Raw genomic sequence first — 18,436 nt, 5'->3', positions numbered from 1 at the left:
CGGAACTGTGTCGCGGGTCACTTAAGTGACCTCTGAATGTGCCACAGGCCTACTTGTGTGATCTGAAAAATGTGCTATGGGCCTACTGAGTGCCATGGGCCGCCTAAATCCTCTGGAATTGTACCACGGGACACTTTAGCGATCTTATGCCGCTTAGTTCATTTTTACAAAATTAGGTTTGAGGGGGCAGGCCACATCAGATAACCCTCCCTACCCGGGTCACATTTGGTCAACGGGCCAAGGATTTATCATTATATGGCTTAGAGAGTGGGTCATGAATTTCTTAAAAGAAAATTTTGTGTTTTTACCCTTCGAATAGCATTGATATTAACAGAAATTGATTATAGCCCCCCCCCCTCTCCCATGTCCCTCCTCCCCGCGTACAGTCTCTGATCCCACCAATATGTGATAGGAGGTAGGGGGCAGAGATGATGAAATTTTACTGACGAGGGGGAAGCGGTCAGAGTTTTGCTGACTTTTGCTGACGGCGGTGTCAAAAATGGCTGAAAAATTGCTGACGTAATACTTGAATGCCCCATGAGTAGAATTAGAAGTAATTTTTTCGAAACTTTTTGCGGATGGGACGCCTTTCTAAACCCTTCCTTGTTCCAACATCAAACCACACATGGTCAGATATAGCACAGACAAAGAAGTATAAAAGAAAAAGAAAAGAGAGAGAGTGTGTGTGTGAGAAGCGCGGGAGTTGGTGAGTAGCCAACTTGATCATTTTAAATAATTTTTTGCGGCTTTAATCATTACCTCCTACAGATAGGCCACCGCACGGGTTGCAAACTTCATCTGTGACGTCATGAGAGTAGTCCTACCTGGCAACATTTGCGACATTTCAAACCGCAGCATCGTATCTCGTTCCTTTTTACTTTGCGTAGAATCTTCCAGGTTGGCTCACAAATACCAACCGCATGGTGATTGGTTGGCACGGTCGAGGCTGAAAAAGGTTAAGAACCCCCGGTATAATATGCAGTGCTTAATCGGCATTTAACTATTTCCGGAGAAGAGGGCAAGCGAATTGTGCTGGGAGAGTAGGTGTGGGAGCGTATCTTGTTTTGCATGTGAAGTTAGTGCTGCCGCCTATTTTTTCGAATGGCGAATGAATTTTTTTCTTCCCATTTCCAGACAGAAGCGAAAGTCGACAAATGTTCGATACCGATCTCGAGGCAGCCCCTGACGTATCAGATCTTCATGGACATCAACGGCACCGCAGTCCCAGTTTCACCGCCACAGACATCGACGATATTCCGATTTTTTGGGCCTCCAGTTCCGGCGAACAACTACGCGCAGTTTTCTGTTCAGGTAATTGGTTGATCTGCAAACAGGCTTTTTTTTTCATCTTTTTCTTATTATAATGGTAGAACATTAAGAGGTGTCACGAGTACTGAAGACGATTTATCAAAAATGAATTGGAAAAATTCTCCTTATCGAGTCTAGCCGAATGCAAAATATTTCAAATACAAATACAACGCATACGAATACAATTACGAATACAAATACGAATACATACAATACGAATACAATTTCGTATCAATCCGTCAATTTTGTCTTCTGGAATGGAAGAAAAAATAAATGCAATGTGTAAATCAAAAGGGACTCAACCTTTCGGGAAATTCGGGCCACTTCATTGGTTTGATAATGTGTCACGCGCAATGCCGTGGCGAGTGTGGGGGGGGGGGGGCTGTGGGTCTTGTACCCCCCCCCACCCCCCCACCCCCGAAATGTGATAAGATGACCGAAAAAATGGAAAAAGATGGCCAAATCTATCGTTCTGTCATTTTGGTCCCTCACCCCCCCCCGAACGAAATTTCAGGCTACGGGCCAGTTAAGTGGTCTGGAAATATGCCGTGAGTCACTAAAGTTATCTGGGAATGTGCCGTGGGCTACACCTGAGTCATCTACTACTGAACCAGACATGCACCTCGCCCATATTCCTCTGCGGAACTTCTAACGGATTGGTACATGTTGGAATGTGTGTGTATGTGTAGTGAACCTGACGTGAAGTTTGTTTGTTTCTGTGTAATGCTTGCTATGTGTAGTGCTGCCATCTTTTTTTTTTCAAGCCGAGCACAACTCAGGTCTATCGCCATGGGCAATTTACTACCTAGTGAGTTGTGCCGGAGGTGTAAGTATGTGTACCTAACAGTCTGAGTGCGTATCTAGTGTTGTGTATAGTGCTGCCATCTGCCATCAATTCTTTTTTTTTCTAACTATGAGTTAAGTGTAATGACTGAATAATTGCATTGTTGTGTGTAGGCCTGTTGCTCTCTGTGGCGAGACTTTTTAACGGGGAGATCGGCTCGCATTCGCGCCTCGAAGTTGGGAACGCTTGAGTCATCTGGAAAGTCACTCAAGTGGCACTCGCGGGTCACTTCAGTCATGCGGAACTGTACTGCCGGCAGCTTAGATGCTGTAGCGCCGTACCGCTTTCGTTTCATTCATGTGATCTGTAAATGTGTCAAGGGCCGCTCAAGTGATGTGGAACTGTACCGCGGCTCATTAGTACGTCCTAGGCAGGGCCGCGAGAATATGCTTTGTCAGCCGGGGTAAGATCCCAATTTGCCCCCCCCCGGCAATGTTATGTAGAGGTTGAAGGATTAAATTCGCACCCCGTTTGGTCCGGTGCCCGGGACACCAGACCCGCCTGCTTCCACCTACTTGCGGCCCTGGGTTACTTAACCCTTCAAGTAGTTTTTAAAATTTTCCTGATCCTCTCATTAACACTTCCACATTTGAAAGTGCAAAACCTTCCCAAATTACCACGTATTTTAAGAATTTCTTTTTTCGATTGCGAGCAGATAACTGGTTCCCCCCCCCCCAACTAGAAAATCTACTCCACCCTTTAATCCGCTTTTATTTCCCGCACGATGATACAAAAACGTGTGTGTGGCTTCCTAGGATTAGAATTACTTTTTTTTTTTGAGAACGAAATTTGTGAGCGTATATTACTTTCTCCCTTTTTCTCGTTCCTCTTTATCTAACCTGGAACAAGAGCTGACTCCGCCCACTGGCAGCTGATTGGCTAGGGAGAGATGGGTAAACATGTTTTAGTGTAGAAACAGCTTCTTTGCGTTTTTTAGAACACGAAATATCTCGGGGTGGGCAGAAATAAGGCAGATCGCGTTAGACGGGGTATCTTGGGATTGCCGCTGAAAGTTTAAAGTGATCTCTAAGTGTGCAGCGGGTCTCTTGAGTAATCTGGGAATGCGCCACTTAGTTAAGCTTTTACAAAACTAGGTTTGAGGTGACGGGCCACATCAGATGACCCCCAAGGGCCACATTTGTCCCGTAGGCCATTGGTTTGAGCATGTATATATGTATTATTTCATTTCTTCCCTCTTCGATTTTAGAAGAAAAAAAATTGACGCATTGACTCAACTTCGTTTTCATTTGGTTTCCGTCGCTATATAGAGAATTTTTCAAAGTTATTTCTGAAGAATCTACTCTAGAAGATGCCTCTCAACACACGTCCGTAATATTTACGATTCTCTCAGGAAATCAATTAATCAGACCGATATATTATGTGTTAAATTTCCTCAGGTGTGTGACAAGTATTCCATATGCAAATTATTTCCCGCCAATCCCGTCCGCGTTTTCGTCAGTCAAGTCAGAGAAGCGGACAGGAAGAAAGTGATCGAGAAAGCTGGGAAACTCATGAAAATCAGTGAGTTTTTCAAGTATTCAGAGAGGAGGAGCTTCTCCTCTCGGTATATATATATGTAGGATGACCATATGTCTCGTATTTTACGGAGCATTCCCGTAAATTTGGCTGTCCTGTTATTTCCTGTATTTTCAACTTTATTTTTTTTAATTCTTTCTGAAATCAAAGATGATTATTTTCACAACTTATGAATTGTGTTATGATAGTTGTGACTATATATATATAAGGTTCAGATTTTTATTACCTAAAGGCGCGTGTACATTAGCGCACGGATTATGCAATGAAAGCATTTGCAATTGGCTGTTGAGTAATTTGTACAGTGTTGTGAACGATTCTTGAGCTGTTCAAAAACGGTGGACCCACCTGGAATCGGTTTTTTCAACGAACACAAGGAAAAGAAAGGAACAAAAAGGAAGTTTGTGCACTCACGGAACGGATTAGAACCGCTGCAGGGGAGGTTGTACGTTGCAAGATCGGCGCACTAGTGTATAAGCACCATGAAGATGAAATGTCGACAATGGGTAACTGTGCTCATTTATCGTATCTCACGAGAAAATATGGTCAGCCTATACATTAGCCAATTATATTATGTACGAGACGTAAATATCCTCGATTGTTTCGACACATTACTATCCTCGATAGTACGAATAAAATCTGTACACTTGAACTCTTTCCAGATAACGCCGTGTCATCCCTGGCACTGTTTCTGTCGGCCGCGATGGACTCGAAGCAAGAGCTCTCCACTGAAGAAGCCGAAGAAATGACAAGAGCTGCCACGAAAGCCGTCGTCAACCGATACGTCAGCTCTGGCCAGTTAGGGCTCGTTTACAGCGCCATGATCCCTCTGTTAAAATTCAAAGACAAACTCACTAAACTGAAGGCCCTAGCTGTCATGAGGGAAGCCACGACAAAAGCATTCGCTTACGAGGTATTGACGCATTTCGTTATTCATGGCACAGGTAACGGATCCTGGGGCTTAAAGCCCACTCTCTCAATGATTCATTGGAATGTTCTTTGAATCCCGTTTATACGGGATTTCTGACACTCACCTTTCCCCAATATTACCACGCCTCTGATAATAAGTTTTTCTATTCAGCATGGTAATTGTATTATTATTATTTCTTTCCCAATCAGGTCAAACCTCCAACATCGGTACTCGCCCTCGGCCACGCTAACGTGATCGAACCACTGAAGCAACATCCTTCGGACACAGACGTGAGCGTAAGAGTGAGGGAAACGCTCAACCTCATAATTCAGTGCATGTCGCGCAACCTTCCTCTCGGTGGTCGAAGATCTCTCGAAAGTGAACTGCCCGACCAGCCGGCTACGACCATGCACAGGACTATCTTCGGCAGGAATCCCGTCAGTATCAAGGCTTCCGCGGAAGAGAACAAGGTCGTCGGGTTGGTGACACTCGAAGAGGAGGCTCAGCAAAAGTAAGCCGAATCTTATTTTGATAATAGGACGGAAGACAGTCATTTTAGACCAGAGGTCCTTAACCTATGGGACGGGGTCCTAACTTGGGTAGTAGGTGCTTCCGAGATGAGCCGTTCGAATCTAGTTAACAGCCAAGGGTTGCGGTAGGTAGGAATTCGTGTTACATTCCTCATCTAGGTGGGACTCTCAGTTCACTGGTGATACTACAAGCGACAAGTCCAAGAACAATTTCCGTGTGCTGTTCCGCTCATTATTATCGTTCGTTGGAGTTGGCGGGGGGGGGGGGGCATTATGGGTGACACTCTGTGAAGACAAAAGTCAGGGGCGTAGCCAGAAATTTCGTTCAGGGGGGACCAAAGTGATAGAACAATAGATTTGGTCATCTTTTTCCCTTTTTTCGGTCATTTTCTCACATTTCGGGGAGGGGGACCAGACCCCCAAGACTCTCCCCCCCCCCCTCTTGACAGATGTGTTTTGGCTTCTGGATCGTCAAAGATGTTAAGTTAAACATTAATTGGGATTTGAATCCTGCTCCAGAGAACAGAAGAATGATAGCAGCTCATCGATTGGAGGAGAATATAGAAAACATGTTTGACTGTGAAAATAACTTCAGCGCGTTTTTAGAAGCCGATATATTTCGGGGGGTGACTTAAATGAAGACAATAAAGTTTGACGAGACATTTCGGGTTGACTGAAATTGTATTGATATATCATTTTATGTACAACAAGCGGGGAAGTGTGTGTGTGTGTGGGGGGGGGGAGGGTGAAAATGTTGGAGGGAGCCTGCTGCCGGTTGGCTTGGCTTGTGACTGTGTGGCCTGGTGTGGGCGGTTTGTTGGTCTTAGATGTCGTTCGGTTTTTCCACCGTGGCCAACGTCTCCTGAGACGGACCAGCTTATATCCCCCTCATAAACGAAGCAATGCCAGCACTTACAGCTTATATCCCCCTCATAAACGAAGCAATGCCAGCACTTACAGCTTATATCCCCCTCATAAACGAAGCAATGCCAGCACTTACAGCTTATATCCCCCTCATAAACGAAGCAATGCCAGCACTTACAGCTTATATCCCCCTCATAAACGAAGCAATGCCAGCACTTACAGCTTATATTCCCCCTAGGGGGACAGAGCGGGGGTCACGGATGGTCTGGTGATGGTCGACTGAAATAAAGCAGATCAAGTTTTACGAGACATTTCGGAGTGACTGAAATAAAGCAGATCAAGTTTGACGAAATATCTCGGGATTGCCGCTGAAAGGGTTGAAATAAAAACGAAACATCCTCAATTTTTCTTTTAAACAGTCACAACGGAATTTTGTATTCAAACATGATTTTTTTCTTAATACCTCCGGGAATCTCACCGAAATATCTTCTTTTTTCCCCCTCTCTCTCTCTCCGGCTTTCCCAGGTTCAAAAAATGGAAATGCGTGAAGAACAGAAACTGCGACGGTTCAGTTGTATCGTTGACGATGTACCCGGGACTAGCTCCGTATCCATCGAAGATAACTCGTATATCACCAGTATTGGACGTATCAGTTAGAAACCCAGGCAATGGTGAGCACTTCGTTCCTTCTATTTGATGTTGTTTTTATGGATTTATATAATTCCTTACTTCATGTTATTTTTCTCACCAATGCTGGGATTCTTATTTGTGTACCAACACTCCTGTTTCATGAATCCGTATTGTTTTTCTGAGACATAAATTACATCTAGTCCAGGGATTCTCAACCTTTTCAAGCCCGCGGCCCGGTCTCATTCATTTTTGTGAGTCGAAGACCCGGTCAAATACTCGACCAACGGAAAATGACTGAGGAAAAATGAAACGGCTAATCACTCGCAGCCCGGTATGAATGATATTAGGGCCCGGTGCCAGGCCAGGATGAAGAATAGACTAGAGCAGCGTTTCTCAACCGCCGGGACGCGGCCCAATCCCGGGCCCTAACACTAGTCACACCGGGCCGTGAGTGATTCGCTGTTTCATTTTTCCTATTCATTTCTCGTTAGTTGTGTGTATGAACGGGCCTTTCACTTACGCAAAAGAGATTTACCGGGCCGCGGGCTTCCAAATGTTGAGAACTCTAGTCTATTCTTCATCCCTCAAAGTGTACGCCGAAAATCACGTAACGCTCATGTGGCATCGTCCTAAAAATGTCCAATATTTCTTAAATTTTTCATTGTTTCACGAATTTCTATTGAGGTTTTGATCTGTTTGTTGCGTCGTTACTCGTCGTATTCATTGAATTTCATTGTTTCAGTATGTCTATCGCATTTCATTGTTTCGTGAATTTCTATAGTGACTTTTTTTTGTTTATCGCATTTCATTGTTTCGTGAATTTCTATTGTGACTTTTTTTTGTTTATCGCATTTCATTGTTTCGTGAATTTCTATAGTGACTTTTTTTTGTTTATCGCATTTCATTGTTTCGTGAATTTCTATTGTAATTTTTTTTGTTTATCGCATTTCATTGTTTCGTGAATTTCTATTGTGATTTTTTTTGTTTATCGCATTTCATTGTTTCGTGAATTTCTATTGTGATTTTTTTTGTTCGTCGCATTTCATTGTTTCGTGAATTTCTATAGTGACTTTTTTTTGTTCGTCGCATTTCATTGTTTCGTGAATTTCTATTGTGATTTTTTTTGTTCGTCGCATTTCATTGTTTCGTGAGTTTCTATTGTGATTTTTTTTGTTCGTCGCATTTCATTGTTTCGTGAATTTCTATAGTGACTTTTTTTTGTTCGTCGCATTTCATTGTTTCGTGAATTTCTATTGTGATTTTTTTTGTTCGTCGCATTTCATTGTTTCGTGAGTTTCTATTGTGATTTTTTTTGTTCGTCGCATTTCATTGTTTCGTGAGTTTCTATAGTGACTTTTTTTTTGTTCGTCGCATTTCATTGTTTCGTGAGTTTCTATAGTGACTTTTTTTTGTTCGTCGCATTTCATTGTTTCGTGAGTTTCTATTGTGATTTTTTTTGTTCGTCGCATTTCATTGTTTCGTGAATTTCCATTGTGACTTTTTTTTGTTTATCGCATTTCATTGTTTCGTGAATTTCTATTGTGACTTTTTTTTGTTTATCGCATTTCATTGTTTCGTGAATTTCTATAGTGACTTTTTTTTGTTTATCGCATTTCATTGTTTCGTGAATTTCTATAGTGACTTTTTTTTGTTTATCGCATTTCATTGTTTCGTGAATTTCTATTGTGATTTTTTTTTTGTTTATCGCATTTCATTGTTTCGTGAATTTCTATTGTGATTTTTTTTTTGTTTATCGCATTTCATTGTTTCGTGAATTTCTATTGTGATTTTTTTTGTTCGTCGCATTTCATTGTTTCGTGAATTTCTATTGTGACTTTTTTTTGTTCGTCGCATTTCATTGTTTCGTGAATTTCTATAGTGACTTTATTTTGTTCGTCGCATTTCATTGTTTCGTGAATTTCCATTGTGATTTTTTTTTGTTTATCGCATTTCATTGTTTCGTGAATTTCTATTGTGCCTTTTTTTTGTTTATCGCATTTCATTGTTTCGTGAATTTCTATTGTGATTTTTTTTTGTTTATCGCATTTCATTGTTTCGTGAATTTCCATTGTGATTTTTTTTTGTTTATCGCATTTCATTGTTTCGTGAATTTCCATTGTGATTTTTTTTTGTTTATCGCATTTCATTGTTTCGTGAATTTCTATTGTGACTTTTTTTTGTTTATCGCATTTCATTGTTTCGTGAATTTCCATTGTGATTTTTTTTTGTTTATCGCATTTCATTGTTTCGTGAATTTCTATTGTGACTTTTTTTTGTTTATCGCATTTCATTGTTTCGTGAATTTCCATTGTGATTTTTTTTTGTTTATCGCATTTCATTGTTTCGTGAATTTCTATTGTGACTTTTTTTTGTTTATCGCATTTCATTGTTTCGTGAATTTCTATTGTGATTTTTTTGTTCGTCGCATTTCATTGTTTCGTGAATTTCTATTGTGATTTTTTTTGTTCGTCGCATTTCATTGTTTCGTGAATTTCTATTGTGATTTTTTTTTGTTTATCGCATTTCATTGTTTCGTGAATTTCCATTGTGATTTTTTTTTGTTTATCGCATTTCATTGTTTCGTGAATTTCCATTGTGATTTTTTTTTGTTTATCGCATTTCATTGTTTCGTGAATTTCTATTGTGACTTTTTTTTGTTTATCGCATTTCATTGTTTCGTGAATTTCTATAGTGACTTTTTTTTGTTTATCGCATTTCATTTTTTCGTGAATTTCTATTGTGATTTTTTTTGTTCGTCGCATTTCATTGTTTCGTGAATTTCTATTGTGATTTTTTTTTGTTTATCGGATTTCATTGTTTCGTGAATTTCTATTGTGACTTTTTTTTGTTTATCGCATTTCATTGTTTCGTGAATTTCCATTGTGATTTTTTTTTGTTTATCGCATTTTATTGTTTCGTGAATTTCTATAGTGACTTTTTTTTGTTTATCGCATTTCATTGTTTCGTGAATTTCTATTGTGACTTTTTTTTGTTTATCGCATTTCATTGTTTCGTGAATTTCTATTGTGATTTTTTTTGTTCGTCGCATTTCATTGTTTCGTGAATTTCTATTGTGATTTTTTTTGTTTATCGCATTTCATTGTTTCGTGAATTTCTATTGTGATTTTTTTTTGTTTATCGCATTTCATTGTTTCGTGAATTTCCATTGTGATTTTTTTTTGTTTATCGCATTTCATTGTTTCGTGAATTTCTATAGTGACTTTTTTTGTTTATCGCATTTCATTGTTTCGTGAATTTCTATAGTGACTTTTTTTTGTTTATCGCATTTCATTGTTTCGTGAATTTCTATTGTGACTTTTTTTTGTTTATCGCATTTCATTGTTTCGTGAATTTCTATAGTGACTGTTTTTGTTTATCGCATTTCATTGTTTCGTGAATTTCCATTGTGATTTTTTTTTGTTTATCGCATTTCATTGTTTCGTGAATTTCTATTGTGATTTTTTTTTGTTTATCGCATTTCATTGTTTCGTGAATTTCTATTGTGACTTTTTTTTGTTTATCGCATTTCATTGTTTCGTGAATTTCTATAGTGACTTTTTTTTGTTTATCGCATTTCATTTTTTCGTGAATTTCTATTGTGATTTTTTTTGTTCGTCGCATTTCATTGTTTCGTGAGTTTCTATAGTGGCTTTTTTTTTGTTCGTCGCATTTCATTGTTTCGTGAGTTTCTATAGTGACTTTTTTTTGTTTATCGCATTTCATTGTTTCGTGAATTTCCATTGTGATTTTTTTTTGTTTATCGCATTTCATTGTTTCGTGAATTTCTATTGTGATTTTTTTTGTTCGTCGCATTTCATTGTTTCGTGAGTTTCTATAGTGACTTTTTTTTGTTCGTCGCATTTCATTGTTTCGTGAGTTTCTATAGTGACTTTTTTTTGTTTATCGCATTTCATTGTTTCGTGAATTTCCATTGTGATTTTTTTTGTTTATCGCATTTCATTGTTTCGTGAATTTCTATAGTGACTTTTTTTTGTTTATCGCATTTCATTGTTTCGTGAATTTCTATAGTGACTTTTTTTTGTTTATCGCATTTCATTGTTTCGTGAATTTCTATTGTGACTTTTTTTTGTTTATCGCATTTCATTGTTTCGTGAATTTCTATAGTGACTGTTTTTGTTTATCGCATTTCATTGTTTCGTGAATTTCCATTGTGATTTTTTTTTGTTTATCGCATTTCATTGTTTCGTGAATTTCCATTGTGATTTTTTTTTGTTTATCGCATTTCATGGTTTCGTGAATTTCTATTGTGATTTTTTTTTTGTTTATCGCATTTCATTGTTTCGTGAATTTCTATTGTGATTTTTTTTTGTTTATCGCATTTCATTGTTTCGTGAATTTCTATTGTGATTTTTTTTTGTTTATCGCATTTCATTGTTTCGTGAATTTCTATTGTGATTGTTTTTTGTTTATCGTTTATCGCTTTTCATTGTTTCGTGAATCTCTATTGTGATTTTTTTTTTTTTTTTGTTTATCGCATTTCATTGTTTCGTGAATTTCTATTGTGATTTTTTTTGTTTATCGTTTATCGCTTTTCATTGTTTCGTGAATCTCTATTGTGATTTTTTTTCTTTTTTTGTTTATCGCATTTCATTGTTTCGTGAATTTCTATTGTGATTTTTTTTGTTTATCGTTTATCGCTTTTCATTGTTTCGTGAATCTCTATTGTGATTTTTTTTTTGTTTATCGCATTTTATTGTTTCGTGAATTTCTATTGTAATTTTTATCTGTAGTTGCATCGAATTGTTTCATGTGATTTTCCTTTATATTGTGACTTTGATCTGTTCATTGCATTTCATTGCTTCATGGACTTGAACTGCGGTTTTGACTTGTAGATCGCATTTTTCATTGTACCATCAATTTCTATTAGGATTTTGATCTGCGGTTGCTTCGAATTGTTTCACGTGATTTTCATTGCTATCGTTATTTTGATCTGCGTCGTTGCATTCCGTTGTTTCAGGAATTTATTTCTTGATTTTTAACTGAGAATCCCATTTCCTTGTTTCATGAATTTCTACTGTCATTTACTTGTGGATTGCATTTCACTGATTCATGAATTTTCTATTGTAATTTTTATCTGTGGTGTTACATCGAATTGTTTCGTGTGATTTTCATTTCTAATGTGACCTTGATCGGTTTGCTGAATTTCATTATTGAATTTAATTTCATGAATTTATAGTTATTTTGATCTGCTGTTCGCATTCTATGGTTTCACAATTTCTTATGGTTTTGATCTGTGATTGCGTCGAATTGTTTCATGTGTGGTTTTAATTTCTATTGTGATTTCGATCTGGCAAAGTAATAAATATCATCTTTTTCAAAACCGGCAAAGTTGCCTCGGTTGACGATACGTTCAGCTGTTTCCTCTAAATTTCATACATGATTCAGATTTGCGGAGTATTTCATTGCTTCACGAGTTTCTCTGCTGTGATTCTGGTTAGTGGATTCCATTTCATTGTTTCACGAGCTCTAACTGAGACTTGATAATTGAGACTTGGCTATCTTCGTTGTGGAAGCCTCAGCGAAGATAATGATACTGGTTTTTGAGTGCCACAAGGACAGAACCAATTCCTCAATCGTGAAAAATGTTTCTCAGTAATATAACTTTCAAAACATTTCAGTGTGGTTATGGTAAAATTTTCCAGATTTTCTAAACATTCTGTATTCTTCCCAGACTCTTAAAGCGACTCTCCAGACTCTAATTTACTTGACCTGAGTGGGGCCCGGATTATATGCAAATACATCTGTTCATATGCAATTGCATATTTTATCACTTTTTATAGTTAGGGCATATAAATGCATAAAATCACCGAAATTTCTAAATAAGTGCATATTTTTAGCATTTTTTTCTATTGATGGCATTGTACTAAAGTTTGCAAGGTTATTTTTATCTTTTCATTCTTCAAATTTGATCAAAATGCTTTAATATTTTCAAGAAATTATTTCACCATTCGATTGTCACCACCAGTGTTGTTCATTTCGGGGCTTATTTTTTGGCATTTGTATACGCATATTTTTAGGCAATCTTGAATGCATATTTTTAGGCAATTTTCAATGCCTATTTCTAAGCATTTTCAAATTCATATTTTTTACACTTTCAAATACAGGAGTTCCTTTTTTTGGATACATTTTTTCTAGTTTTACTGCACATTTTTCTTGTTTATTGGTTAGGCCATACTTCAGTGCTTTCAATAATATATGCATATTTTTTATAAATCTTCATTTAATGCATATTTTATATTTTTGCGAATATTTTTCATTTTTAGGGGAAACTTCAGCATTTTTAAATGCTTTTTTTTATCAAATTTTTTTTTTACTTTTAAGGAAACTTATGCATTTTCAAATGCATATCTTTTCTTTTCAGTTTTTTTTAAATATTATTCTGCATGTAATGTATATGCCTTTTAGGGCATTGAAGAAATTTTCAAAGCATATTTTTCTTTTCATGCATATTTCAGCATTTTGAATCCATATTTTCACAATTTTTGCGCATTTTCTTTTTTTTCGGCACTTCGAAATTCATATAATTTTTTTTTTCATTTTTGCATATATTTTTTATTTTTTGCTCCATACTTTGGCATTAGATGAATTTGATTTAATGGCGTATCTTGGCACATTTAAACGAAGATTCGTCTGTATTTTTTGTACATATTTCAGCGTTTTTAGTGCAAATTTTGCCACTTATTTAGTCATATTTTGTCATACACTCATGTCCATAAATTAAGGATAATGCCAGCTCCGGCAAATAAAGGTTCAGAAACAAGACAAACGTTACTTATTCATAAAGCCCATTTATTAAACAAAAGATAAAGAACAAAGACGATGGTGTATGTATGATACCATTCATAAAAACTACGATTTTTGCTCCCTGGAGCAATTGTAAAAAATATCTCCTTTACAAAAACTTACTATTACATGGTTGGTATGATGGTTAATACATTGTATGTCTCCCATGCGATGAAATACAGTCCGTACAACGCCTAGGCAGGCTGAGTATCAAATTATCGAGTCATATGTTGGGGAAGATCACTCCACTCAGCAAGCAATGCTCTCCGAAGTTCCGGTACACATGTAGGAGGTGGTTGACGGGCTGCAACTCGTCGGCCAAGCATGTCCCACACATACTCTATCGGATTCAAGTCAGGTGAGAATGCTGGCCATTCCATACGGGTTATATCCTCAGATTCAAGGCATTCGTTTACGATGTTTGCTCGGTGAGGACGGGCGTTGTCATCCATAAACACAAATTCTGCTCCCATGGCGCCCCTAAGCAAACGTACATGTTGTTCCAGAATGATGTCCCGATAAATTTGGGCTTTTATGGTTCCGGTTTGAACATGCAGATCTGTTCTGGAACCCAGTATAGTTCCACCCCAAACGAGCAATGCTGCACCCCCCGTAACGGTGTCGTTCAATGATGTTGTCTTGGTGGTAACGGGTACCTGGCGTTCTCCATATGAAAGTCCGACGTGAATCAGACTGCAAGCTAAACCTGGATTCGTCGGAAAACATCACACAAGCCCACTGTGACGATGTCCACATTGCATGTTCTCTACTCCAAGCTAATCGTTACCGACAGTGAGCTTCCGTGAGCGGAACACATCTGACAGGCCTGCGAGCATATAGACCAGTATCTCCCAAACGTCTGTACACGGTTTGCCTTGAAACTGTGGTACCCTTGGCAGCAGATAGCTGACGAGACAGGTCGGATGCTGTGCTCCGTCTGATTCTTTTGGCAGTTACTGCCAAACACCGGTCTTCATTCGGCGTTGTAACTCGGGGGCGACCTGTACTGTAACGTCTACTGACATTTCCGTTATCTTGGAATCGTTGTCAAAGCCTACAGATGACACTTTGGGCAATTCCAAGTTCCTCGGATACTTCCATCTGAGTACGCCCACATTCCAGGCGGCCGATAATTCTACCACGTAAAAAATCATCCACATGCGTCCTCTGTGTCATAACTATTCGTTATGGCACTGAGCACCTTACAGAACTCTTGTGAACAATTTTACTTCTTTGCCACCATTCCTTATATACCCCCGTCTTACACTCTCGTCATTGTGACGTACTATCGACATCATTTGGTGGCTTCCTGAAATTTGCATATCATTCTTGCAGATGTGTGTGATAATTCTACAGGGAAAATTTTTACTTTAGATTTCGATTTCCGTGTGATTCTGAATTATCCTTAATTTATGGACATGAGTGTATAATCCGGACTCTAGTCAAGAGCCACCATGAGAATGACAATCTTCCATATAATGTGGAGGGAATTCCATCTTTACTAATTGACTGAATTTATTAATTGACTGACAAAATTCGATTCATTTCACAGGTAAAGCCAAACCAGAATCTTTCGGCGAAGAGTCTAAGGTGGTCCGCATGTCCATCACGCATAACGGGAACATGACCAGAGCCCAAGAGAAAGGGCTCTCGTTCAAGTGCTACAGCTGGGACGAGAACGAGGGCGAGTGGAGCACTGAAGGAGTCCAGACAATGGGATCCGAAGGCAACACGATGCTCTGCTGGGCCAATCGTTTAGGTTCGTTTGCCGTTTTCGAGGTTTATGAAGGTAATCTTGATCTTTATTTTTAATTTTTTTATGCGTATAAAGAGCAGGGAGACCCTCCCTGTCCGTGCACTGCACAACTTTTCCAAGTCCGTGGACCAGATATGCGGTATTTCGCGGGCCAGAAATCGGATTATATAGTGCCGGGGGTGCACAACCCCTTTTCTTTTTCTTTCAAACCGCGTACAGCGTACAACTCAGGTCTATCACCATCTATGGGCAATTTACTACCTAGTGAGTTGTAGCGGAAGTGTAATTGTGTGTGTACCTAACAGTCTGAGAGCGTATGTGGTGTTGTGTTTGATTTTTTTCAGTGTCGCCATCTATATTTCAGAAGTGAAGTGAGTGATGTGTTATGATTTAATTACATTTATATTGTTTGTAGGTCTGTTGCTCTCTGTGGCGAGAGACTTTAAGAGGAGATCGGCTCACATTCGCGCCTTGAATTTGGGAACAGCAGAAAGGGCGCACAACCTGGTCCGTAGGCAGATTCTGCACGCCAAGGGGTTTCATCCGATCCGCGAAAATTGTTCCGATAGATAAGTATCAATACACACAATGCGGTACATACCTAACGAAAAAAAATGAATATATATATAAAATAAAAACTACGTGTAGTGGTTATTATGAAACCATTCGTGTCCTACCGCCTAGCACCCCCTTCTAGAACAGCGGAATGAAGGACACTTGTGGTTATCACATTTACATCATTGTTACGGGAATGTTATAAAAATACGGGATATCGCCAAAAAAGTTGTCAAGACAAGTGAAGTTGCGAATTTCAGTTGGAAAAATTCTCATAAGAAAATAAAAGTTGCCGATTACAGCCAAAAAAAATCATCAAAGGCCAGAAAAATTTCAAATTACAGCCAAAAAATTGTCAAAGACAAGTGAAGTTACCAATTACATTGTCAAAGGTAATTGTCAGGTAAAGACGAAAAAACTGTCAAAGGGAAGTCAAGTTTCCAACTATCGTAATATGCCAATTAGTCATAATTGTCATGATATAATTTATAGGTCATGGAAATAATAATTCTTGATTTCAGAAACTTAACAAAGCCTTGTTGAAAATAGGGGAAAAACGAGTCATTTTGTAGAAAATGTTACGGGGATGTCCCGTAAAGTACTGTTCATATGGGCACCCTTTTACGTTTCTGGCCCGCGAACGGCAGAAACACCACATATCTGGTCCTCGAAAAAAAAAAGTCTGTGCCTTCCTGACATAGTTTGACTATAGTTGTCTCTACGGCAGAAGGCTGTCCACCCCCTAGTAGCCTAGGGGGTTTACAGCCTGCCAGGAGCCTACATAGTTTCTCACCATGACTGTATAATTTGGATTATGTTACCAAACTTGATTATTTCATCAGAGAACGATGACTGAACGTATTTTGATACTTTACTTTCCTATTCGCGCACAGGTTTGTCGACATCATCTGTGGTAGGTATAGTGGTGGCCGTTCTGATGGGTGTGTTCATCATAGGTATGCTCGCCTTCGTGTACCTGCGCAAGAAGCAGGCGAAGACCGTCCGCGTGTCGTCGGAAGCCCTGCAGCCTAATCGCTCCAGCAAGCTCCAGACCGTCGAGCAGAACGTCGCGCGTGTCAAGAAGCTCACAAACTGAGACGATGAAAACCAACGAGATGATTCTATAGAACCTTCTCGATGTAAAATTGTAAATATCGCCTCTCACATCGCCATTTCAAAACATGCTGACACTATTTAGAAATATGCATAAGTCGAATTTTCGGCTGTGTGGAACGTGTCTCGTGATAAGCTGTATAGCTACGGAATTGTAAATTTTATGTTCTGTAACGTGTGTATATATATATCATGTAATGAGTGTCTGATTGCTCAATTAATTTATTACATTAAAAATAAAGTTGTTTTTTTTTTTTTTTCGATTGATTTTTTTCCCCATTAAATCTTTCATTAGGGGTGCTCGGGAGATTCACGTCGGCTAATGGAAAAATTATTTCTTCCTCTACTATAAAGTATTATAACACTTTTGATAGGGAGACCATTCAGTTTTACAGTTTCTTACACATGGCACAAAAGCGCCAATAATGTTTAAATGGGTCTTTAACACTACTAAACCACACATGCACCTTGTCCATATTCCTCTGCACAACTTCTAACGAATTGATACATGTGCGGTGATAAGTGTGAGTGTATGTGTTGCGAACCTGCTGGTTTCTGTGCAGTGCTTGTTATATGTAGTGTGCTGCCATCAATTTCTCCAACTACAAGTGAAGTCCGAGGATGACGTTACTCTCCGCCATCCATGCAAAGGTTTTTAAGCTTTAAACGATATCTTCGCATCAGCCAGCTGTTAAAAACCTTTGCATTGATAGCGGAGAGTGATGTCATCCTCGGATAAGTGAACATCTGGTGGCATCGCCAGCAATCGTGAGCTTTGGCCTGAATTGTGTCTGACCGTCCATGTACGGACCGGTTCAGTGCACACGAGCTCGAAGGAAAGATTGGTGGTGGATCTAGTGGTCGTGATCTAGGGCAGTGGTTCTCAACCTTTTTTTGTCCATGGCCCCCTTTCAACCATTTCTCATTCCTCCTATGGCTCCCTCTTGCGAACATTAATAATTTTCTACCCACCCTCCACCCCTCCAGCCGGCCGTTTTTCCATTAGAAGATAGTTATTCAAAAATTGTCTGAAGTATATAAATATGTTTGAATTTAATTTGATTAATTTTTAATTTATGAAAATAACGAAGGAGCAAAATGAACGTGATATAATACAGTAAAAAAAAATATATATATAATAAATTATTTTCAATCAATGCAAATTCTGCGCTTGAAGACGGTACAATGTCATTAAGTTACTGTACTGGATGAAATTTGTATATATTATTTCAAATTAGTTTATTTTTGTTTAAATTATTATGGTTTCGTTGAGAAAATGTCAGTTGTAGTTTCCAAAATACGCATTCTCTTGTAGTGATAAAAATCGCCAAATGTGGTAGAAAGCAGTTTTATTAATTTTATTCTCTTCATGCGGATAAAAGTAGTATATAATGAGGGAGTGGTCCATGTTGTATCCATACTATGAACTTAAAAAAATGAACTAAAATACGTGTGAAAAATTTTCTAAATATTTGTTTGAAACATTCATTCCAGAGAAATCATGTGCGCAGTCACCGGGCCGGATTAACCACTAAGCAAAATAAGCACGTGCTTAGGGCATCAGTACTAAAGGGGCACCTTTCAAAAAT

At 38.5% G+C, this 18,436-nt stretch overlaps 1 protein-coding gene across 1 annotated transcript in view; it reads left to right on the top strand.

Annotated features, from left to right (window-relative positions):
• The window catches only part of LOC149063776 (uncharacterized), a 90,995-nt gene extending 73,893 nt beyond the window's left edge, over positions 1-17,102 (top strand). The window contains exons 22-28 of the mRNA XM_089255642.1: positions 1,135-1,311; positions 3,550-3,673; positions 4,348-4,598; positions 4,805-5,106; positions 6,515-6,660; positions 14,976-15,212; positions 16,628-17,102. Coding sequence (XP_089111768.1) covers positions 1,135-1,311; positions 3,550-3,673; positions 4,348-4,598; positions 4,805-5,106; positions 6,515-6,660; positions 14,976-15,212; positions 16,628-16,830 — 1,440 coding nt within the window. The 3' untranslated portion in view covers positions 16,831-17,102. The remainder of the gene's footprint in view (positions 1-1,134; positions 1,312-3,549; positions 3,674-4,347; positions 4,599-4,804; positions 5,107-6,514; positions 6,661-14,975; positions 15,213-16,627) is intronic.
• The last annotated feature ends 1,334 nt before the right edge of the window (positions 17,103-18,436 follow it).

The sequence above is a fragment of the Pholcus phalangioides genome, unplaced genomic scaffold (assembly GCF_987345545.1).
Source record: "Pholcus phalangioides strain wild (caught in Gottingen) unplaced genomic scaffold, Ppha-v1.0 ptg000043l_1, whole genome shotgun sequence".
NCBI classification, from domain to species: Eukaryota; Metazoa; Arthropoda; class Arachnida; order Araneae; family Pholcidae; genus Pholcus; species Pholcus phalangioides.
The sequence above is the reverse complement of the archived record's forward strand: the minus strand, read 5'-3'. Positions and strand labels throughout refer to the sequence as shown.